The following is a 25,780-nucleotide window of genomic DNA, read 5'->3' on the forward strand; positions in this document are numbered from 1 at the left end:
GGTCTGAATATACCAAAGGCTTCTTATGTGATGACCTTTCACTACTGCCAATAAGAAGAACCTCTAGTTTCTTGGCTTAAATGGAAAAAAAGTTAAAATGCCATGCTTGAATTAGTTTTAAAAGTCTGCAGAATGCAAAGCTTCTTCATCTATTTTTGGCCTCAATATTTCCAGTTATTGCCAGACATTTCAACATGCAAATCCGTAACAATGGAGTTAAAAAGGAAGATTCAACATGCAGCTAATTGTTTTAGTTGTGCTATCTGCAGTATAATTGATTATTTAGAACTTAGCAGCAGGATTCCTTTACTTATATAATTTCACCATGCTATCACAAAAACATAAATAGCACATCAAGCATCAGAATAGACAAATGAATCTGAGTCAATACTCAAGAAGAACTGCTTTAAACCCAAAGGGAATGCTTGCTTGAACTCAACCCAATATATTATTTGCATGTGTAATTTGATCCATAATATAACAAAGGTGGGATATAAAATCAATAAATAAAATCCACTAAATTACAGGAAACACAATTAAAAGTACCAGAGCACTGAGAAAACTCTAGTTTAGGTATCATAAAAAGTGTAAGAGTAAGAAAAAGCTGAATTTTACAATCAGTCCCAAAATTCATTTAAGAATGTAGGGTATGGAAGTTGACAGGTCTAAATTAGCTTCTGCAAAGTTCAAAGCTGGTTTCAGGTTCCACCAGGAATTGCAAAGACAAAGGAACTCTTTTAAAAAACTACCAGTTATTGTCTTCACTTTAAACTGGGTAAACTTTAAATCTTTTTTGCTACCATCATAGCTGCCCATTCCTGGACATTTCACAGACCAAATGCATAGGTCCTAATTTTGTTGAAAAGACAAATTTGATATCTCATGTGACTGCATGGCAAAACTAGACATAAAAATGCCAACCGTATTATTCTCCAACACTTAAACATGGATAGTTCAGTAATGAGATAGTTCAATCTGCTTTTGAGAAGCTGCTCATGCTGTCAAATTGCCACCAACAATGAACACATAGTTGTTTCTTGCACTTCTTGCAAATCCAATACTTGCAATTAAAACAAATACAACTTTCGCTTCTTTCCGGTTTATGAGACTAACAAATAGCTGTCTATTTCCATCCATGTGCTCTCATCCAGAGCAAGGAAGATAAAACAGGCAAACCTGCAACAAAATTGCTGTTTTGTGTTGACTTTTCATCAGGCTGTTGATTGACTCAAAAAGTCTCCTCATGGCTTCCTCAAATTCTGTCTGTTCTTTACCTTCATATAGCCTGGGGGGGAAAAATCACATTTGATTTTTTAAAAAATCAGAGCCTGTCAAATTTGCAGTTGCTATTACATTATGGCTATAGACTTGTACAGTGTTATTCTACCTATCTATGGCCAAAGATTTAAAACATATGATTTTCCTTTGAGAAACGTTATCTGAACCACAGATCTCAGAGGCTCATGATGAAGAACCCGCACTAACATTTTGCTTTATGAGGAAATTGTTATTGAGGCCAATTACCAAGTACGGGTCAACTACTAATCCCTATAACCTGCTAGATCTGCTTCATTTCTCCTAAGTGTTGTTTGTTCATCTGCCTTCTTTGAGCAGTTAAAGGGGGAGAATAGCATACCATCTAATAATTTAAAGATGAAAACAAGCATGAGATATTGGCAAGCAACACTGGCATGTGGTCAAGATGGCAATGGTTATTAATGAATATACAAGATAGGAGAGACTGCAGCAATTTGCTTTTGTCTGAGCCTACTGAGAAGAGCAAGATTTTGCCCCATCGTTCTTGAATAAATTAAGTGCAAACTACTTTTGTACTTTGAATTCCGTTTGCAGCAACTGAAGTCAAGAATGCAGGAGGAAAATGGGAGGAGAAAAGATACAGCCCCCTTCTCTGGAGGTTTTAAAACAGAGGCTGGATGGTGATCTGTCAGGAGTGTTTTGATTCTGTGTTCCTGCATGGCAGGGTGTTGGCCTCTTCCAACATCATGATTCTATAAGTCTATGATCCTCACGCATTCATAGCCAAAACATGTATTCTTTTATATGTTTCTCTCTGTCCCAATGTCAATATTTTCATAGCGCTTTTCAAGTTTAAAAATCTCAAAAACTATGAAATAGTAAAACAACAACAGATGAAGCAGGAGGTTACAAAAATCTGCCTCAAATCATTAAGAACATCTTCTCAAAGGGCTCGACTAATAGGAAGCCAGAAATATCCAAGCAGTGTAGTTATCCCAAGCTGACCTTTTTGCAGCACAAGGAAATGTTGCATTGGTAAAATGAAGGATGTTGCATCTTGCAAAATATGACTGGATTTTCCTTCCTTGAAAATAGTAAGTGAAGCTGAAGGAAAGATGTAATTTGGACTGAGGGAAGGGTTTGTTGTTGATTCAAAGTTACTAGAGGACAATGGAGTTGTAAAAACTTTTCCTAACACCTAACTCCTGGTATTAATATTTTAAAATAGCAATGTTTATTTTTTTTTCTATGAACGGGATATCTGATGACAAAGCGTCTGACATTATATCCTACTTCCTTTTAGCACCATGCCTTTCCTTAATTATAATGTCATTAGAGCCTATATATTTAGCTTATTTGACCCATTTGATTTCAGTAGAATAACAGCATCAGCAGGAAATAACCCTATCTATTACCTCAGTTCCAGAAGTTCAGGAAATGCTGGGTAGTTATAACCCTATTTTTTTCTTTTAAAACCATCTCACACACACACACATATACATACATATACATACACACTCATGTAAAGGTTTATTAAAACCAATCAAAAAAACTCTATTGACTTATCCACAGGTTACAAGTACTGTACTTTAACTCTTCTCAAAAAAGGAACCACCCCTTTCTTTGAGCAGAGTGGCAAAAGACAACAGCTTAATCTGTCCCAGGAGAACCTACAGTAAAAGAAATACCAACTCTCTGTACTCTCTCCACCGTGGCACTGTTTCTGCTCTTTTTGAATCCCTGGGCAGGAAAATGGAAGTGGGGGCTGCCAGGGGAACCTGCCCCCTTGATGTGGCATTGGTGCTTTCCCCTCTGCGTGGAATGTTCCCTCACTTATTCATGGGCCATGTCAAAATTCATAACGTTGGCCCCAAAACCTGCCCTCAACTTATAGATGAGACCAATGTACTCATGAATATATACAGTATGTCTAATGTCTCAATTTTTTGGACTTTCCTCATTTTTACTCAGGAAAAATGAAGCCGTATCATTAAAATGCATGTCATGAAATACTCAGATATTTCTCAATCCATACTTTTTTTGGAGAGGGTTGCAGCAGAATTCAAGCACTCACATCATTCATAGCTGTTTTTCACAGTAATTTTGACAATTTTCAATTCTGCATCAAGTGAGAATATTAATAAAATTGGGCACCAAATGTGAATTCGATATAGCAAGCATGAAGTAATAACATATCTCAAGAGTATTTACAAAAGAGAAAAAAGGATTCAATAATTCATCATCTAATTTTTCACCTTTATTGAATCACATATTAGTTGATGTATATTGGCTTCTACAGAAAAAGGAAGGACCAAAGCAGACTAATTAACTACAGAATTAGGGCTATTTTGAATTCACATTAGATGATAATAGTATCGTAGCCTTCATTTTATCAAGTTTATCAGTGGTCATTAAAGGTAATTTAATCTTCTTTATTACTGAATTAATCTAAGACTTTCAATGAAGATGGAACAACAATGGAAAATGCAGAGTTTTACTATGATGAGGAAGGCTAAACACGGGAACCCAATCTGATCTGATACCTCTGCCAATATTTACTCCCAGACTAAAACATTTAAATCCTCTTGTATAGATAACTCCCACTACATTATAGAAGCACAACATAGAAGTTAAATTGGATTCGGCATAAGCCTCTCATAGACAGATGAGTCCAGTTTGTCCATAAGGGACACTGATCCTGTTGTGGAAGGCAGGGAGTATTATCAAATATTTCGTCTTTTCCTTGCATCTCTTTCTGTTTCAGAGGATTGAGGGAAATTCAGGACACTAAATTGTTTTGTTTTGTTTTGTTTTTTGGTGTTTCACAATACACAGTTGTAGTATTATGATTCCACTTTAAGCAATATAGAAATATCCTATGAGCTTCCTGAGCTTGCAATTTGTTTTAATGTACCTTCAAGTTAATGTATTGTTGAAGGCTTTCATGGCCAGAATCACCGGGCTGTTGTAGGTTTTTTCAGGCTATATGGCCATGCTCCAGAGGCATTCTCGCCTGAGGTTTCACCTGCATCTATGGCAAGCATCCTCAGACCTCACTACCTCTGAGGATGCTTGCCATAGATGCAGGCGAAACATTAGGAGAGAATGCTTCTAGAACATGGCCATACAGCCCGAAAAAAACCTACAACAACCCAGTACCTTCAAGTTGTTTACAGTTTATGATGACTCTTAAAATCTGGGTTTTCTTGACAAGATTTGTTCAGAAGATTTTTGCCTTTGCTTTCCTCTGAGACTGAGCTTCTGAGCTCCTGGTGCACATGGAAATGGAAGAAAGTGGGGGAACACGTGGGGTGGGATCTGTCAAATTTCCATGTTAAATCACATCAGTGATGTGAAGAAATGAGTGCTCCTATGGATGGTATCCTACCAAGCATTGATGTTCCATTTCTCTCCCAAAATCCTGCTTCCTGAGCCTGGCATAGCATTTTTAATAATAATAATGATAATAATAATAATAATAATAATAATAATAATTTAATCAATAGAAATACCTAAATTTCAAAATATCAACACTTCGTTTTTCCTGTCATTTCTCCTTCATAGTAATCTTGGCTTTCGAAATTGCACGACCACTAGTTTTTCAACTTTGTTTGCTTTTTTTAAAAAACCAATTACAATAAGTTCTAGCGTCTAGTAGGTTTCGGACTTCTGTGATTGAAAGTAAGGATATTGGGTGGGAAAAGAAATGATACCATAGAAAGAAATGGGGCCTGCCTTAAGAATGATGCCTTGTGTCTCCTTGAGAGTAAAGGGGCTTGAGAGGAAATGGAAAGGAGCCCAGAGAAGTGGTGTCTATCTTAAGAACAATACCTTGTGTCTCCTGTATGGATGGTTTAGCTCAGTGACTTCAAACCTTTGGTCCTCCAGGTGTTTTGGACTGTTAGGAATTATGGGAATTGAAGTCAAAAACATCTGGAGGACCAGAGGTTGGGAACCATGGGTTTAGCTAGAAGTGGAAGGAGGCAATCCTGTGTGAAGGGAGTAAGTAAATTATCCATCTCTTTCAAGGATGGAATCCCACACAAAGTATACAATTCTACATTCAAAGAAGCTATTCCCCGCTTTCCCACATTTTCCCTGGCTCAGTCTGATGAAGTTGTACAAATGTCTAGGTGAACACAACCAAAGCTGTCCACAAAACTGTGCTGGAAGACTTATACATGTACTGTAATTGTAACAACTGCACAAGGTCAAATAGTTCCAGCAAACCAAATGGTAGTTCTCAAATGATTTGTACTTTTTGTCATAAAAACCAGAAAGAGAATAGAAATGTGAATCTTTACATTAAAAAAAGTTACTGTATAATTAATATCCTACCATATGCTGAGCTAAAATTAAAAAGCATTAATGTTTTGAAGTGACTAGGATTTATGTTTAGACTATGTCTGGACAATGATGCTAAAACACCAAAAAGGTAGGAGAAATATCTTGTGGCAAAGTAAAATGAAAAGAGTAGATTTCCAACCCCCCCCCCCCCCCCCCAAATCAAAACAACAGGAAGAACAACAGAGAATATATTTGTGCAAAAAGAAACCCAACACAGAAACATTTAGTTTAGTCTGGAAATTGTAATCATGTCTCATGCACTAGTTTTCATGTGACATCTACTGTTCTTGAGTGTATAAATCAGCACATTTTCCAAAATCTTTACACCTTGAAACAGCTCATCCAAAGTACAAATACTACATTTACTTAGTACCAAGAATGTCTTATCTATTTGGCATTTTAAAAATGAAATACAAAGATTTATTTGAAATCTTCTAGTGGAGTTCTGTACCTCTTCTCTTAAAAATAAATCTTTAAACACTTTTCCACTCATATCTATCCCTGACAAAATAGCGCTGTTTTTTTACTGTGTCATCTGAAAAGCATTATACTCTAAGCAATTGCATAATGGTGACTATGGGTATAGATGTCACGTCTCTTATATGTGAAGTCAAGGATCTTCTATTGAAACCTGGACAGCAGAAATGCTGAAACTGGTACCAAAGAAATGTGTTTCATTTTAAACAACAACAACTTGATACATTTGGGGGGTGAGGGGTATGCTCATTTTTCAAGTGACAGAACTGGTTTGATCACTCTTGATCCTTTCTAAATGAAATGAAAATGCTTGTGATGGGATCTTGCATTGGAAAGCACTGTCTGTCAGCCAAATGTCATTCAATTGAAGAGTTGGTTCTATTTTACCATATTACATTGCAAATACACTCAGCCACGCATTTGCAGGTTAAGCGTTCATGGATTTGATGGCCATCCAGCCTGTTTAAAAGCTTCCAAAGAAGGAGCCTCCACCACACTCCGGGGTAGAGAGTTCCACTGCTGAACGGCTCTCACAGTCAGTCAGACCAGTTTCTTTACACAATGAAGATGACAGCATGTATTCCATATGGGTCAGAAAGGAAACATCCACAGTGTTCTCAGAGCTGTCTTTTTAATACATGTGTGTGGTTTTTTTTGTTTCTTTTGCAAATGCTAAAATTTAATTACATTATGTAAAAAAATACATTAAGAAAGAAACATGTAATAGTAAAATGCATGTGTGTGCGTGTGTGCCAATCTATAGGCATCCCATGGATTTCATTAGTTTTTCTCAGGCAAGTTAATACTGAGAGATGATTTTGCCAGTTCCTTCCTCTGAAATTTAGCTTATAGCACCTGGTATTCATTGGTGTTTTCCATCCAATACTAATAGGACTGATCCTGCTTAGCTTCTAAGATCAGACATGAGCTGGTACATTTAGGATAAATGGCAAGTCTCAAATTATCCACTTGCTCGAAAAGAAATAATAGTCTACTGCTGTAGATGTGAAGGCAAGCACTATTCCAAATCCAAGATTACTTCTTGAAATGAAACGTACATGCTGATTGCACATTTATTGGATTCTTACATTCTCTTCTCCTCTCTGGACCCATTTGGCAACAGTAATGTGTTGATTCTGAGGAATATAATTAAAGCTAGGGAAGACTGTGATGCAGTCTTATAAAGTTGTGCTGAATTTCTCTCCTGTAAAACAGGAGGCAATTTTGCAAGTGCTCTTGGTGCCTCTATGGGCTCCTGCGCAAGGTCCGAAAACTTCTACCAATGCAGCAGAATGTGTCATAGCATAAGATATCATGTTTAGTATAATGCTACCTTTGTGCTACTTCAGATTCCACTGGAGCTACTGACAATATTTCATCTGCTGCAATCCAGAATGGTTTGCTTTTCCAAATATTTCTAGCACAGGTTGAGTATCACTCAGCTAAAATTTGAAAATCCAAATGTTCCAATTTGAAAATTATCCACAGGTGTGACTGAGATAAAGATAGTGATACTTTCAATGTTCACACAATTTGTTTTCTGCACAAAATTGTTAAAAATTCTATTTATAAAATTACCATCAGGAACTGTCTGGTTGCTCCTGACACGATAAATAAATAAATAAATCAGGCTTCACATACAAGGTGTATGTGAAACATAAACAAATTCCATGTTTAGATTTAGGATCCTCCTCCTTCTTTTGTTGATGCTTTACAAAAACAACAACAAAACAATTCCCTGCCTTCAGGCATACAATCTAATTAAGACATGATACAAAAGAAAAAGTGGATGGCACTGTGGGAAGGGATTAAGCCTGTGGACCTTATTCTCTTCCTCCAAGACCACTGGGAATGAAAGACAGCAGACAGCCTTTCAACTGCTTCTTGGCCTAGGCCCGCTGGAGCTGTGCCAGCCTCTTCTTGTCTCATCTCCAAGATATCTCATTACATATATGCAAATCTTAAACAAAAAAACATTTCTAGATCCAAACATTTTGGTTAAGAGATACTTAGCCTGTATTACTGCCACTATTTCAAAAACTGAGCTCACTGTCATGATAAGGCAACATTCATCCAATCTGGCTATGCAACAATATATTAGCTATACACCACCACTACCACCACCCCCATAATTTTTACATTATCTGTCAATTTTAAAACAGAACAAAAGACTAGCTGGCTTCCACATCACCATTATTCATAATACTGTTAGATAAATATCCAGAGAGTTTTGTGACTAGTTCAGCAAGCATAAGGAGGTTTATCATTTCTTAACTTTTCCACCTTATAGAAATAGTTTATTCTGCATAGGAGAGTGTGTGAAAAAAGAAGTACTTTCAGAAGCAATTTGCTTTCTATGTGCAGATTTGTGTTGTCAAAGATGGAGCCAAAACCCCAACTGTGATTCACAGACAGGATGAAATTCCATGTGAGTGGAATCAGGATGTCTTAATAGGAATTCCTCCTTTTGCCTTCTCCACTGCAGCTCACCATACCCTCCTCAGGAAGCTCTTGATGACCCTTCAGCTTCTCATAACAGGTTCTGGGGTGCAGGAGGGATCGAGAATCTCACCCCATACTGTGTTCCTAGCAGATTCAACCCACATTGTGTACAAAGGAGTTTTCTGAATCAGCATCCTAATTTTCCAGATGCTAGCTGTCAAATTGTATTGCCTAGTTACAGAGCTATTGCTACATTTTTCCCAGCAGGAAGAAGACTGCTGCTCACAAAAGCTCATATCACAAATAAACGTGTTTATCTTCAGTGTGCCACAGGACTCCACTGATTCTGAATCAATGTTATTTGAGTTATTTAAAAATAATGGGGAGGGGGGAGCCATGCCCTGTCATTTACATGTTTTCATGTGTGATAATTAAAATCAATAAAAGGCACGCACATGAACGTCACACACAAGCAGAAAAATAAATAAAGATCCTAAAGCACATTTCTGAAAACTGCTATGCTCCAAATGTATTTTACTCCAACTCCTATTATCCTCAGCCAGCCCACTATATCTGAATAGCATCAGGTTGGAAAAATCTGCCGCAGAGTATACAAAGGAAAATGAAGAATGCTTTCTCTAGAAGTATTTCAAGTACACACCAAGTTCAGTATGTGGATAAAGCCTTCCTCCTTCTGACCTTACATACTCTGATTCAATTACCAAATTTTGAAGCAATGTCCTAAAATCTATATAAGAATTAAATAAACAACTTGGCAATGTTTCCACCCATCAATTTTGTCACCATAAAGGTCAGAAAAAAACAGGCATTAAGCTCTGCTAAAAATAAATAAGATTGCAGAGCCAAGAGGCTAGGAATTTTTAAAAGGAATCTGCAGCAGGCATAGACAAATTTATGGTGACTGAGGCCAAATGGGGGTATCAGTTAGATTTTTTTTAAGTTGCCAAAAGGTTTCAAAATGAAAAATAAAACCAGAAGTGATTGGTCATCTTTTGCTTGGGATCTTTGGGTTTTGGGAGATGTTTAAGTTTAAACCCTCTCAAAAACCCAAAACATTGGGAGGGTTGCCGGGTAGATCTCCGTGTGCATGTGTCTTCAAATTGTCAGTTTATGGTAATCTTATGAATTTTTTATACCGTCCACTTGCAATTCTTGTGAATGAATATGGCCTCCAAGCCACAATTTTTCCTACACCTGGTACACAGTAAGATTTTTTTTAAAGACACAGAGCTATATAAAATGCAGATAAGGGAAAGAGACTAGAAGGTAGACATATACAGGGAATAGTTGTAATATTAAGTTCATGTTGTGAACAAAGAAACTACTTCTACTGAATTTACTTTCAAGTCAAAGATTTAATACAGCTAGGTTGCAATTGTATATATTAAAGGCCACTGAATGCAGAAGCCACAGAGATACCAACTGACTGGTTGAGCTACTGCTGCAGAACGTACATAGTAGTCAATACATTTTTTCATTCTCTGTGTGGGGCTTCCGTTATGCATGCAGGCAGATGCGTGCCCAAAGGAAGATTTCTCAGAAATCAGCACCTATCTTGTTCACCGTTCTGTTTTCAGAAGCAGACAGCTTTATGGTACATTCATCTGCAAAGAATAAAGGTGATGGCCTTCTCTTCCTTTATCATTAGAGGTTACATTTAGCTATTACAACATTCCCATTTGCAATATATTTGGCTCATATGTCGCCAAAGTAGATCTGGATGATCACCCCAGGCTCTGATGTCTCCAGATAAGCACTGTTTTATGCTATACTTTATCACTTTTTCAGAAATAATCAAAATCTAATACATACTGAGAAAACAATGTCCTCGACCGAACTATGAACTTGAAGATATATTCCAGGGCTTTCAGGGTTCTTAGTATAGGTTCACACTGTTCCCCTCTGCTTGAAGTATCCAAGTAGGTCTTCAACACTGTCATTAATTTTCTGAAATGAAGAAAATGCTTTACCAAAAAAACCAACAACAACTTTGCCACCCTTGATTTCTAAAGAGTGTGAAATGACAAATACACATTGTAGATGGTGTAATGTGGCAGACATGGTTTTATTACTTGGTAATTCAAATACAAATATTGCACATTTCAACAGGGAAAAAAGCTGTACTGGAGTGAACTTTTGTTTCTTATTATTATTTCTATCTATCATACAAGATGGTCTTGGACAGCAGCCAAAGTCATTGTGCTGAGTAATATTACAAGTATAATGGAGGGCTCGGAGTTCTCCATGCCAAACCAGTCCATTCCAATGGCACTTAGGGCTGCAGTATTTAAATGTGTGCAGCATACAGAATATTTTGACAAGGACGGGAGTTGCAATGATGCTGATTATAAGGACAGCAAATGAGGGTAAGAACTGCAGATGAACATAATTTACTCATAGCCATCGAATAAAACAAAGGAATTTTAATGGGACCAATATTTTCCTTAGGATGAATTTTCTGGATTCTTTTTAAAGTAATAGATATTGGAATTTTTTAAACTCTTAAAACAAAAGTTAAAACCCAAGTCAATTATATATCTATTTCAAAAACCCAAGATAAAACAGCATTAAAATGAGTTAAAATAACATTAAAAGAGAGAGGAAATCACAAAATAAAAACAATACACAACCCCTCCCCCCCAAGAAATGCCTTATCTGCCACAACACACTAAAAACCAAAAGCTTATTTAAACAAAAAGACCTTTATCTGATGGAAGAAAGACAACTGGGAGCAGACCAACCAGACCTTCCAAGAAAGAACTTCCATAACTTAGGAGCAACCACGAAGGAGGCTCTCTCTCATGTTCTCATCAGATGTGAGTGAGGTGATGGTCAGAAGGAGAGAACTCTTTCTCCATGCAGATCTTTAAGTACAGGCAGGATCATGTAGACAGTGGTTCTCAACCTGTGGGTCCCCAGGTGTTTTGGCCTATAACTCCCAGAAATCCCAGCCAGTTTACCAGATGTTAGGATTAATAAACAGTTTTTCAGATATTCTAGACCATTTGGGTCCGTGAAGGTCATAGCCCGCACTTTGATTTCTTACCAGAAGTGGGTTGGCAGTCACTGGAGCTTTATCAACAGGGGAGTTACGTAACCTGGCAGCAACATGGTTGCAGCATATTGTACCTACTGAAATTTCCTAATAGTTTCCAACGTTTCCAAAGGTTGCCCTACATAGAGTACATTACAGTAATCCAAACAGGATATAATTGGTGTACCAATTTTAACACTCCTGGCCGCCACTGAAAGCTGAGTGTTCAGATTCAGATTTGAATCCAGGAGCAAGTCATAGAACCAGACAGGTAAAATACCTATCTTTTGCAGACAGATAAAACATACCTCTGCCATTAGGCATTTCGTGATTTTTGAGGGGCAGACAGCTGCTGCTGTTGCTACTGTGAGTGGGATTTGCGGGGGGGGGGGGGGGTGCGTAGTTTTTACCTGTAATTTTATTGTATTTTAATTTTATGCTTCATGACATAAAGATTTATTTTTTATTTTTATATCAGTATTTATATGCATTTACTTCTTGTTCACCGTTAGCTGTCTTGAGTCCCTATGTTGCATGAAAGACAGGATAAAAAAATTAAGTAAATGAAATAAATGTCCAGAATCTTTTAAATAGAGTTGAACTTGGGACTTTCTACATGCAAATAACATATTCTATACATTGCCTTTCTAGATAAAATGCAGATTATCATCAACTTACTTGTATGCTAAAGTTGCACTGAAGTGTTGCTGTATATAAGCCTCCAGTACAGTATTGAAATGCTGGAATTTTCTGTCTGCAATGAGTCCTATTATATATATCTGTAACAAAGTAACATGATTAGTGTTTTCACACACCAATAATATGAAAATTTTATATTATTTAAAACTGTTTTTAAAAAACTGTTTCAAGACATTAGGTTTATAATCAGTTTCAGAAATAAGTAAAACAAATCAGTAGGTAATTTATTAATTGACTTAAACAAATGATGTTTCTTCTTAATGGGTGAAGCACATTGAGGTTTGCAGTCTTGAAGCAGGATAAACTATGAAGAGTCTTTCATAAGAGAACCGAGAGGTAGAGCTAAGGAACAAAGTCAAGGAAGTACATCAGGTAAGACACCTTCAAATGGGGAAAATGTCTCTGGAAGTATTTAGAGGTCCCAATTCTTTTTATTTTGATAGTATCTGTGTATTTATGAGTCTGCCTTCAGTCATTTCTTGTTTTCCATGCTTTCCTCCATCCCTTGTGCCCTTCCCCATCCCATTGCTCTTGTGTTGTATCCAGTTTCATGAAGCATTTCAGATACTGATTTTCATACATTTCCTCTAAGTCCTTTTAAAACATTACTACAGTCGAAGTGTTCAAGTGCCTTAGCAATATCAGCCACAAGGATCATTCTGTTTTAGTGCTAACATGCATATTTCCCTCATTTAACCTCTGTTGAATTGGTGTCATGGAAACCATAGGTGTGTTTACTGGTAATGGCCATCTTTTCTGTTTCTGAGACAGTAGGCACACACACAGAGAGATACATTTTACTGCAGAATATATAGGGTGATCTGAGGAACGGAAATTAAGTCACTGGTAATGCTGGAAACAACTAGGAAGCTTAAGATAAAGAAAACGTCATGTGGATCTCCTAATTAAAATTGGTTTCTACAGGAACAAAACCTGTAGAATTAATGCAGTTTGACACCACTTGAATTGCTGAATGCTATGGAATCATGGGAGTTGTGGTGTCTCACCAAACTACAAACCCAAAGATCCCATAGCATTAAGCCATGGCAGTTAAAGTGGTGTCAAACTGCATTCATTCCCATGCAGATGCACCTTCAGTCTTATTGGTTTTATTTGAGACAGTAACCCTTACCAGAGCGTCGAAGACAAGAATGTCATAAGCATCACTGTGAGAATGTTCCATCATGATATTAAACAAGGCATCTAAGGTATCTTGGAGAAACTAAAGAAAGGGAGGGAGAAAAGGAGGGAAGGGAGGAAAAGAATGAATAAACATTTTAATCGCTTTGTCACTGTGACAGGATAAAGATTCCGTGAAAAATATTTTGATTCTGTTAAGCGGAAAACATTCCACTTAGCCCCAGGGACTGTCTTTCATGCCTCAAAGGATTCATCCTTCTAGTCCTGTCACCTGCAGCCTCACTACAACTTTGAAGATTTATTTTAGTCATAGCATACAATTCACTCAAGCAAACACTGCAGTGAGACTTATTTTTGTATTTAATGGTAATCACTAGCTCAATTTACATTGAAATGAAATGAACCTTATTTCTTTCCATAACGATAAAATGACATGTTTCATCTTTAGACTTTTAGGGTTATATTATAACACAAGTCCTTTTACCATGGGGTCTCCTAAGGCATGATCAGCCATTGTAATTAATAGTGGATCACTGTTAATGAAGAAGAAATGAGGACTTGGTGAATATTGTCACCCCAAGCCAAGATAGTCTGATTAACATGCACATTAACATTTGCCCCTATGGCAAAAAAAAACCCCAAGCCACAGAGATAACCAAAAGAGGGGCAGAGAAGACTGTAAGATCTCTCTTCCCACAGGGTCTCAATCACCTTTATTTAAACATATTCCTTATTGAAAGGGTAGAAACAGAATTGAGCATTCCAAGAAGAGAAAGATTCCTCCTTTCACTCAAATCAACGCAAGGCTTCTCTCCAGTGTTTTATCAGGGAGCTCAGATATCCATAAGAGACCCTCAAACATCTTTCAAATGGCTGTGATCTGCCACCAGGTTATGAGTTGCCCACAAACATTCTTGCAAACTTTGACTCCAAAAATATTATTGATTCTGTTGCTCTCATTAAACTTATAATACAATTAGTATCAAAACTACACTATTAAAACTCTAATATTCCAAATACATTGTCATGATTAGAAGACAATCCAATGCATTTTTAAATTTGGGGGGGGGGGGGGCTCAAAAACTAGAAACTAGAACAGGAATAAATTCAAACTTGCTACACAAGGAAAATTGCCAAGAAAAACCATAGAACATTAAATGCAGTTCTGCTGTACAAAAAACCTTAATGCCAGTATAATGGAAATAAAAGGTTAAGATAACTGTTTTAGTGGTTTTTATTGATAGGGCAAGAAGCAACTATTCCAAATGCAGAAACACAACAAATAGGGTTGTGTTTCTGCACTACCTCTGAGGATGCTTGCCATAGATGCAGGCGAAACGTCAGGAGAAAATGCCTCTAGAACATGGTCATATAGCCCAGAAAACCTACAACAACCCACAACAAATAGGCCTTGCAGGATACTAGCCCTGGTCAAGCCCGTAGCCAGGATTTCGTTTCGGGGGGGGGGGGGGGGCTGAATTTTTTTCAGGGGGGTTTCGGGGGGGCTGAGTTTCAGGGGGGGGGTGAGTCTGAGTGAAAGAGGGTCTAGCCTAGCAAACCTTTTGTATCCTTACCCCAATACCCCCATGCATATGGGATATATTGAGTATGGTGATCAGATCATGATATGAATAAACATAACAGTTTAAATAATGCACCAGTAAGGCCTTTTCGCGAACCACCATGAGAATTTCGGGGGGGGGCTAACCCCCCCCCCCTGACTGCATGCCTGGCCCTGGCTGAATCACAGACTGATAGAGTCATATAGATAAAAGGGGCCACATGAGCCATCGAATCCAACCCACTCCTCAATGCAGAAAGTCCAGATAAAACATATCCAGCAGATAGCTGCCCTGCCTACTTTGAACACATCCAGGACACTGTCAACCTTTAGAAGGAATTTCCAGACATTCTTCCTAATGTTCAATTGAAATCTGCTCTCCTGTAAGTTAAAACCATTAGACTTGTTCATCCTCTGGAGGAGCAGAAAGCAGCCCTGTTCCCTCTTCTTTGTGACAGCCCTTGATATATTTAAAGGTTGGCATCAGCAGCCCTCAGTTTCCTCTTCACCAAGCTGAAAATGCTCAGCTCTTTCAACTTCTCCTCATATGCTCTCTATATTTCTTATCAGTCTCATTGCCCTTCTCTGAACATGCTTCAACGTGTCTATATCCTTCTTATAATAAGGCACCCAGAACTGAACATAGGGCTCCAGATGAGGCCTGACCATTGCAAAATATAATGGTATTATTTCCTTAGATTTTGAAACTATGTTTTATTAATGAAAACTGAAATAGTATTCACATTTTTTTGCTGTAGCATCACATTGCTGACCCATGGTTAATTTATGATAAAAAAAAATAATCCCAGCACCTTTTCATATGTAGTACTTCTTAGCCATATATACCCCATCCCATGCCTGTTGTTTTTTGTGATCGAAATATAGCATTTTGCATATGTGTCTATTGAATTTCTTTAAAATGATGGTAAGTGCTTCAATAAAATCATTCAGCACTTTGGGATACAATTTCCCTGCCACTACAGATCTGAACTAATTTAAATTAACTAATTCCATATCAATCGTGATTTGCAATCCAGATTCCATGCCAAGGTCTCTACTGAGACATGGAAGTACACCATTCTCTTTTGGGGGAATAACAAATAGTTATTGAGGAATTCTGCCTTTTCATTGAGATCTGCTAGCATTTTGTCATCTTTACTGAATTATACCCCCAATATCTCCTTGGTCATTCTCTTCCCTCAAAATTATCTGAAAATCCCCTTTTATTGCTTCTTGCTTGCCTATCCAGTCTGAGATCATTCTGAGCTATTGCTCTCCTAATATTATTCATGCAAACTTAGACCTGAGCATCTCTACTTTTCCTGCATGCTTTATCCTTCCTTTCACTTTATAGACATACTCCTTTTTGATTTTAGTATGATTTTAACTCCATCAAATATATGTTTACTACAAGAAGAACAAAAGGTTAATATTTTGCATTCTACCATAGACAACTTCGAATACCAGTGTAGGTGGTATCTCATTCATGTAAATTTCTTCCCATGTGAGCTTGTATTTATTTCGTTTCTCTACTCAGAGCAAAACACTAGGTTCTCATTTGCACTTGGAAAAATGAACCATGGTGCATTAGCATTTCTCCATTAACACAACTAATAGCAAAGTAAGCTACACTACTCTTCAATGCAGAGATTAATATAATTTTCACCAACATGAACAGGGATGGGGAAAGATAATTGATGTGTTTCATCATCATGGAAGCATATTATTTTCATTTGTACAAATAAAAGCAAGTTAACTTTCAAATTGGCCTTGATATTTTGCTTACTACAAGTTAATCTTCTGTTAAAGAGTAAAGTCTTGAATCAAGGGATCTGTGATTGTTACAAACCTCCATGCCCAGAATGTTGATAAGTTTTGGGAGTGCTAAAGCAATTGCTCTCTGATTCTACTTTAATCAAGGTAAGTGTCCCAGAAGGATATTAGTGAGAAGCTTCAGATCAGGAGAAAATGAATTATACCTGCTGTGTAGCAGAAATGCTGTTGCTTTTCCTTGCAGTATTTTCCACCCACATAACCTAACTTCCTCCAGTACTGAAGCTAATGTGAGAGATAAAGTAGACAGGATGATGGAGTGTAAGGGAGGGGTCAACCCCTCACCCACATGCCAACTATGATGTAAAATATAGATTCACTTGATGCATAGACATAACAGTCATGCATACAAACATGGTTGTCCACACCACATCTAGTAAATCAAGCATCTACAAAAAGCCTTTCCCGTGAATATTGGGATCACTGGAGAATGTGCGAGAACATTCAATACAGAGGAACAAAATGGCAAGTGTGTATAAAACCAGCTTTGTTTTGTTTGAAAATATATCTGTCTTGCTATGTAGTAAAATGCTATGTTTGAATGGTCTGTTACCATCCCAATCTTTCCAAACACAACCACTGAAACTGGAGTCAACTGGGCAGGAAACCAACAAGAGAAGTGGTTCTTACAGATCAGAGTTCTAGAACTTAATCCTACATCAGTGCTAGACTGAAGGCCTAAGTGAAGGCAGCACTAGTCACTTCATTCAACCAGATTTGGATGATACAAATCACCCTTTGGCTTCCATCAAGATTTTGATTATTTTCCACAGTAATTTTGCAACATAACTCACAGAATCCCCTAGCCAAGAAGGCCCCTGGCATTTCACATCATTGACAGGATCAAGTACAGTCAGAGCAAACAAAAAGACTGACTTTGGGGAAAAAAACCAGAAAAGAAGAGATAGATCATTGGTCTGACATCCCATCCCCTCATCTGAACCATCTGACTGTTGAAATAGGGATTCCCCTTTCTTCACCAATGGCTAAGCTTTAAAGGAACTATTCAAGTTGCTGAACCTATTGAGAGTTAGAATGCAGCAAATTGGATTTTTAAAATGTCAAGCTAAAATCCAGAGTAGATTCACCACCCCACTTATTTGGACCACACCAGTTATCCCTGTCCTACACAGACTGTAGTTCCCATTTCCCAAGTGCATGTTTACCCATCCAGAAGATGCTTAAGCAGCTGCAGTGATTTTATGCATAAAGGTTCAAGGTGTATTCAATGTTACAATACAAGTTAGACAGTAACAGAAAAGCATACAATATTTCAAAATGCAGTCAATACTCAAAATTAAAATTGATTAACTCATTAAAAGGGTAATAAGAAGTATATGAGCCATATAGTCAGAAACAAGCTTAAAATAAAATAGGTGGCACAAATTCACTTAAAAACTAGAAACAAGAAATCAAAATAGCTGGCAGGGGACATTACAATGCAGGAATAATTATATTTTATGTCCCTCATCTCAGTTAAAGAAAAAAAAAATAGACTATCTCATTCAAATAAGTCTGCACATCTCACAGGTTAAGTCCAAAGATGTCCCTGTTAACACCACTGAAGCAATTTATATAGCCTGTCTTCTTCTTTGTAAAAGAGTCAGGTGTATCAGACATTTCTAGGGAGTGGCAGGGCTTTCCTCACCCAGATATGGAAAAAGCAGGATGGGTATTCCACATTTAGCCCCTCCCTCTGATGACTGTGGCACTGGTAGGACAGCTAGAGAACTTGGACTAAATACAGTCTCTCATATCATCATCAAGCCATATCCTCTGTTGTCTTGCTTCTCATGCTTGGAACTAAATCAGGCCTGGACAAAACAGCTTAGTCCACTCTGAATATATTCAAAGAAGGGCATCCAAGATGATCAAACATCTGGAAGCCAAGCTTCATGAGGATCAATAAAGATAGCTGGGTATATTTAACTTGGAGAAGAAAAGACAGAGCAGTAACATAATTAACATCTTCAAATATCGAGAGCAGGGTTTTTCAAACTGTGCTCCTCCAGATGTTTTGGATTTCAGCTACCGCAATTCCTAACAACTGGTAAGCTGGCTGAGATTTAAGGGAGCTGAAGTCCAAAACATCTGGAGGAGCACAATTTGAGAAATACTGGTCTAGAGGTATGCCAATTTTGTTTTCTAAGTAATAAGCACTTTTCTACTGTAACTATTCAACAGCAAAATAGAATGCCTTGAAGGGGAGGAGAGCTACCTTAATTCTAGATATTTAAGTAGTGGTTGGATGGGCATTCAGGGATGCTTTCGTGAAAATTTCTTCATGGCAGAAGGCTGAACTAGATGACACTTGCATCCCCTTCCAACTCATAAGATTATGTGATTCAACATATTATTCCACTTAAACAGTCTCTCTACAGTGTTGAAGGACAGCAGTGCCATAGTGCATTGCATAAAATGAGTAATGTTGGCTACAAGATGATTATGTGTACTAATGATTTGAGATGATTCTGTGAATGCAAATTATAGCCTATAACTATGATTTCAAGGGATGGATAGACAGATGGGGAAACATGGAGATTTCCCAAGGAACAGAGTAGATGTGGCCAAGGATACTTATCCTGCCTGAAGCCACACTGGCATAGTACTTGGAAAAATAAGAAAACAAGACTGCATTATTGAAGCCAGAGGATCATGAGTTCTGTCAGCACTGAATTTGACATTCCTGAATTATTTTCAAGGGAGAAAACAGACACAACTGAGAATGTAAGAGAAAATTGATAGGTTATGCCCATTCTGTACAAGAAGTTGTTGAACTGCCCAGGGCTCATGGGAGCTGCATCCCAACAACATCTGGAAGGCTACTCAAGTCCCACCTTGAGCATCAACAACCAGGGGGTGGGAAGGGGGTCCAATGTTTTCCCAGGGGAGGGGAATCATGTCAATAAAAGGCTTCTTGTATTAATTTTGGAAGGAATTGTTCAAGGAGCACTGTTTCTTGATTGGTCTATTTAGGGAGCATTTTCTATTGAGGAGCCAAGAGACAACACAATGTTTCACATCAAAACAGATTATAAACTTCTCAAATGAAACCACATAAAGAAAACAACAGATCTACAAAGTAATCAGGACACAGTGCCTGAACTTTTTAAAAAAACAAAACCAATAATTATGTAGTAGTGTAAGGAACTCCACACAATATGAACACTACAAATTCTTATTCAGTACAGCATATTAGAGCATCTCTAGCAACAAGAGCATGAACAACAAAAATCTGAGAGGGTGATGGGAGAGAAACATCACCCACACTATTCATAATATCCCACATATAGTAAAATTTCTGTAACCATTGGACCTGTACAATAGTTTTATTTATCTATTTCTTTTTTTAAAAAAAAATGCCATTTATAGGTATAATTAGAACCTCCAGTGTGACTTCTATGATATTCTTGGATTATAAGTTTTTCATTTGAATAAAGTCCACTTTGTATCTGTGTGAAGTCCAAGGCTGTATCCTCCATAGATACAGGGGTTATAATATAATTAGTAGGGATGGCTAGCAGCTTCTATGTCAGAAGTGCATTGAATCCACTTCAGGTTTTAATCTGAACGAACACAAGTTTAGCATATTGGATAGCTCCTTAAAAGTTTAAATTAAAACTGCAAAGGCATTCAACCACTTACTTGCATGGAAGCTACTAGCATCCCCACATTTAAATTAGACCATTGCTATACCTTCACAATTTCTTCTCCATCCACAATCTTCAGTTTTTCAAGGTTTTCCTGCAAAAGCTCCGGTTTCATACGCCACTTCAAAAGGCCCAGTAAACCAACTGCAGAGAAGAACAAGAGTATATTCAGCCACAAATGCATGAGGATTACTTTTCAAGGGCAACATGAACAACCTTGCAGACATTTATATTCTTACCATTTTGAGTCAGCTTGGTTGAACAAACAAGAGTTGAAATGGCAAAAGAATCTCTTGAGCTCACTGAGAGGCCTCCCACACTGCTTGAACTCCGACTTAAAGTTGAAACTTTAGATTCGACATGATGGCGAACACAAGGGAGGCTCAAGTAAGCACTGGCATCTTCCATTTTCTTACTGTCACCCTTGAAAGGAAGGCACTGGTGAGATTCACTGGAATTAATTCTGTTCACATTTAGCTATATTAAGTTCCAGATAATTTTTTAATTTTTTTAAAAGGCTGAAACACATTAAAATGTAAAGAAGACTACAAACTAGGGCACAGTGTTTTGTCCCACATTCTGCATAACACAAGTCATTTTTGAAATTCAGTGATGTGCCATAGATGGCTAAAACACAATACCATTTTCTCTTAAACTCGCCTAACTGTATTTCAATATGTTTTAATGTAATTAAGGAGACACACAGAGAATATGTCATTCAACAAATTCAACAAATATCAACTATTACAGCAAAATGTTAAATGCAAGTTTTACATATGCTGTATTTTAAAAGATTGTGTGAAAATAATTATAAGAACTTCAGTACATAGGGAGGAATGTCAGAAGCAGAAACTCTGTGCTGAATCTCTTTCCTCTCCTTTATTCCTAATATTTTTAAGTATTTCATTGCATATCATTGAGAGGGAGGTGTGGCTATGACCATAAAAGTAAGGTAAGTCTGTTGAAGCATTGCAACAGCACTCAGCAAAAAGCTCATATGAGGTCATTTCAACTTCTACTCTAAAATGGACTAGTGAGAGTATTTTAGACAACTGTGGAGCAGTGTCACCATGTGCCACTAAGTTGGGCTCATAAATCACAATCACTTGAAATCAAAAATGTCAATCATCTGCCATTAAAAGTTCAGAAATAATTTGCCTGCAACCTTTGCAGGAAGGGAAGGGTTAATAACACCTCTTTGTTTTTTGGGAGGGTAAGGAAACAATATGGATTACATGCAGGTATATGAACAGAAGGAACATGATACATATGTTTAAATATTTGAAAGGATGTCATGTTGAGGATGAGGCAAGCTTGTTTTCTGCTGCTCTAGAGACTAAAACATGGAATTCTGGGTTCAAATTGCAGGAAAGGCACTTCCACCTCAACATCAGGAAGCACTTTCTGATGGTAAGACATGTTTGACATGCTTCCTTGGATATCCCATTCTCTGGATGTTTTTAAGCAAACCATCTGTCAGTAGGGCTTTGACTTGGTGCTCCTGTCTGGCAGAAATGTGGCCTGGGTGATTCTGTGATTCTATGAGACCTTGATGGGAACAAAGGGGAAGGTGTGCATGGTGACATTTCTGGCACATGGTCCACTGTTGTACCTGGGATATATTCATCTCCAAGTTGGATGTATTCATCTCCAACCTAATCTCTACTTAGAATTCTTCTACTCTGCACCAACTTAAGTTATAAAATTGTTTTTAAAGGCAGACCCATAGAACGTACACAGCTACAATGTCATTCTGACAAAATTTGCTTACATGTCCGGATGAAAATTTTGAGGGAGTTACCTTCCAAAAGGAATTCCCAATGTCAAGTGTTAGGTCCTAGAGCAGATTTGCCAGTTGAGCATATAAACGGACTAAAGGAGAAACTAAACTTCACTGTTTTAGTTTTGATCACTCTAGCATTTTCAATAACGAATGTGTACAGACTGGCCCACAGGGCTGCCAAATAGCAAAACAAATATCTCAGGTATTAGGTGTTATTTCATTTCATTTTTGATACATTTGCAAGGAATTTTTCTTGTGAAAATCAGAAAGTGTCAAATGTGTTTGCAAAAGCTGGAATACGTTGCTGTGAGTTTTCTGGGCTCTATGGCCATGTTCCAGAAGCATTCTGTCCTGACGTTTCACTAACATCTATGGCAGGCATCCTCAGAGAGCTGGAATCTTTTTTTAGCTTGCCCAAAGCATTTTCATCATATGAGTGGAATCCTGTTGGATAGTTCTGTTGAGTACATGGATTGGAGTTGCCATGAATTTGCATTATGATAATGAACTACTAAAGTCAGCCCTAGTACATTATTTTGCATTATGATGGGCATTCCCAGGGGAGCTTGTTCAGAATTAAAGACTTCTGCGAGTAGTTATTCCAGTAGGAGCTCCCAGAGTCTGGATGGATAGCCTTTCTAGACTTCACCTTCTGGACTCATTTTGAAATATTCTTCCCCAGCAGGTTTGGCTAGCATTAGTGCTTTTACCATTTATGGACACAGGTCAATACTTTTTTTTTACCACGTTTAGTGGTGATGGCATGCTATTTTTATTGTTTGTCTCCTCTTATGTATATCATTTTACATGGTTCTATGACTATACCATTTTTGAAAAATCACCTTACTGAGGGGTTTTCACTGCTTAATTTTGTAAGCAGTTTTTGAAGTATGAGAGACAGGAAGGGAGGGATTTTAAATTGGAAAAAAGTAAGCAAATGTGCAACTGTGGTGCTCATATATATGCTTCCTCAATTGCTAAGCCAAGGTTGGTTGGGTATCTAAAAACAGAACAAAAAAAAGGTGTGTGTGTGGGGGGGGGGGGGGGGGGAGAGAGATATAGAGGATCCTGGGCTATGTTGCTGAAGCAAGTGTAAAAAATCAATCTCACATTTGTTTCTTTGAGCAGCTTCTTTTAACAGTGGTTACCAACCTTTGATCCCCCAGTTGTTTTGGACCTCAGTTCACAGAAATCCCAGCCAGCTTACTATCTATTAGGAATCATGGGAACTGAAGTCCAAAATACCTGGAGGACCAAAGTTTGGGAAACATGGTCTAGAAGCTAAGTACAGGTTCAGCCCAGTGAGATTGCGAGCATCAATTAAAGGTGTTCCTTGATTTCTTTCCTTTTCCTGTTTTTGTTATTTGTCCTGCTCCCATAACCCATTGAGCCATCAGTTATCCTTCCAGTATGTTTGTTCAAAAAGCAAATAATGTTATCTTTAAATATTGCATTATCATCTTATGCTTTGGAGAAAGTAAGCAATCAAGGTCAGCCGGAAGACCACATTAATCATGATGCAAGAGAAGCAAATGCATCAGACCCAACTGTAAGTCTAGTCTTGAACACTAACTAAAATACCTAACTAAAAAACTAGTGCATTTGAGTGTAGGTGACTGCCATCTTGGACCAGCTTCCATAATTTTTCTTCATTGTTTTTTTCTGGTTGAAAACACCTTTGCTTTCAAGCAGAAGCAAATTGCTTTCCAGACACAGTCCATAGCTAGGTGTGGTCATACAAGTTATACCCATCAATCCCTGATAGTCTTTTTCTCCAGCCTGCTCTCATATTGCACAGTCAACCATAATATGGGAACCAGACAATTATGAAGGAAGAAATCACATTAATATGACAGTGCACTGCCGCGGGATGCCATGGTCTACTATAAACAACATAAATTAGATGACATTTGAGCTTCTAGCTGAAATGAGGAACAACTGCAACTGGCTCTCATGACACACTTGGAGAAGAGCTCAGGGAGGGTTCTAGAACTCTTTATTGTCTTTTAAACTGTTTCTAGCCATTTTCAAATAAAATTGTGTAATTTAATATATATATATATATATATATATATATATATATATATATATATGTAATATAAGATTTTGGTTGTATTTGCAATTTAAATTGCTATAAATCATTTTGTGTTTCATGCCAGGGGTGTGGCAGAGTTACTAAATAAAGAAGGTTCAACTATTTGTGTTTCTCCTTGCTCTTAGGCAATGGGGATGTTAAGAGGAGAAGATCGTTGGTCAGGGAGGGAACAAACCCCAGTGAGGGCTAGGATTACTGGAAGAATATGAAAGGGAGAGAAATCTGGGATTTTACATCACAGATGGATAGCTGGAATAGCAGGAAGGCATCTACTAAAGGGAAGCAGGAGATTCTTGGTGGAACACATTTTCCACCCAGTTTGAACTGGGACTCAGTCCTGGAACCCATTCAAAATGTTGGGATTTTCATCCAGTTCATTAGAAGTTAGAAGAGATGTTGTGTTTTTTCAGACTGCTCCAGGGCCCCCAACAACCTAATCCAGCTTTGGCATGGCCTCCCATGACCACGAAGTAGAGGGAGAAGCATAGCCCCACGTGACAGCTCTGAAGGATGGGGATGTTGAAACGATGGGATGTTGCTGCCCGTGCCACCAATGTGAAGTAAGATTAAACTGCCAACCAAGTCAACTATTGTAGGGAGATGGGAATGAGGGAAGACCACCACATTCAATGACTCCAGAAGAAAGATGTCTTTGTGAGGCCCTGAACGTTTTAAATTCATATCAGCATTCAATTTCCATAGGCATAATCCAAACAATTAAACCAAGCCTTCTTTGAGAATGTATGTAACATTTTGACAGAACCATGGGAGGCTGCCATTAGTTTGTACAAAGCAGAATGAAAATCAACATGGGGCATTAAGTAATTATACCTTTAGAACTGCCAGATCATGAAAGCCATCATGTAGAGTTGTCCCATCCTCCTTCATTAACTTTACATAGGCCATGGCAAAATTCTTTTCTCCCTTGTCTTTAGCTGTATAACACAGAATTTGGTATTACTATTTCCACTTCTCTTATGTTGCATAATGAAAGTAAATAATGGAACAGTTTGCTTACACTCCTGAGATGATCGATGTCTAAATGTAAAGCGCAAATGAATTCTCTGCATGTCCTCAATGGGCAATGCCACCTGTTTAAAGAAACAGTATCAGAAATCAGTGGCTGAAGCCTGAAGTGCAGTCCTCCTGACGTTGGGTAGCTGCCTTCAATCTCCAGCATTCCTTATCTTGCGCTATGCTGGCTAAAGAGGCTGGGAGTTGCAATCCAACAACTTCTTAAGGGCTGTTTAATCCCTGCCTCTGTACTAAGAGTAAAAGGATAAAATTAATTTATTGAACAAGGCATGCATGTAGTTCAAAGCAAGGCCCAACAGCAAACATGGCTAGACTGGGTGACTTCATTTCCGTGAGTTTTAAAGTGCTGTTGTACTGTCCTTTATTTTATAATTTGTCAAGTGACATTTCTTAATAACGATTACAT

The 25,780-nt window shown here is 37.8% G+C and overlaps 1 protein-coding gene across 1 annotated transcript in view; it reads right to left on the bottom strand.

Moving 5' to 3' along the window:
• DOCK2 (dedicator of cytokinesis 2) overlaps positions 1 to 25,780 on the bottom strand; it is a 343,321-nt gene that overhangs the window by 271,303 nt on the left and 46,238 nt on the right. Inside the window, exons 16-23 of the mRNA XM_060765022.2 lie at positions 25,358 to 25,430; positions 25,171 to 25,274; positions 20,701 to 20,884; positions 20,508 to 20,605; positions 13,410 to 13,499; positions 12,257 to 12,357; positions 10,357 to 10,491; positions 1,177 to 1,285 (exon numbers count right to left, since the gene is read on the bottom strand). Coding sequence (XP_060621005.2) covers positions 1,177 to 1,285; positions 10,357 to 10,491; positions 12,257 to 12,357; positions 13,410 to 13,499; positions 20,508 to 20,605; positions 20,701 to 20,884; positions 25,171 to 25,274; positions 25,358 to 25,430 — 894 coding nt within the window. The remainder of the gene's footprint in view (positions 1 to 1,176; positions 1,286 to 10,356; positions 10,492 to 12,256; positions 12,358 to 13,409; positions 13,500 to 20,507; positions 20,606 to 20,700; positions 20,885 to 25,170; positions 25,275 to 25,357; positions 25,431 to 25,780) is intronic.

This window comes from Anolis sagrei, chromosome 2 (assembly GCF_037176765.1).
Source record: "Anolis sagrei isolate rAnoSag1 chromosome 2, rAnoSag1.mat, whole genome shotgun sequence".
Taxonomy (NCBI): Eukaryota; Metazoa; Chordata; class Lepidosauria; order Squamata; family Dactyloidae; genus Anolis; species Anolis sagrei.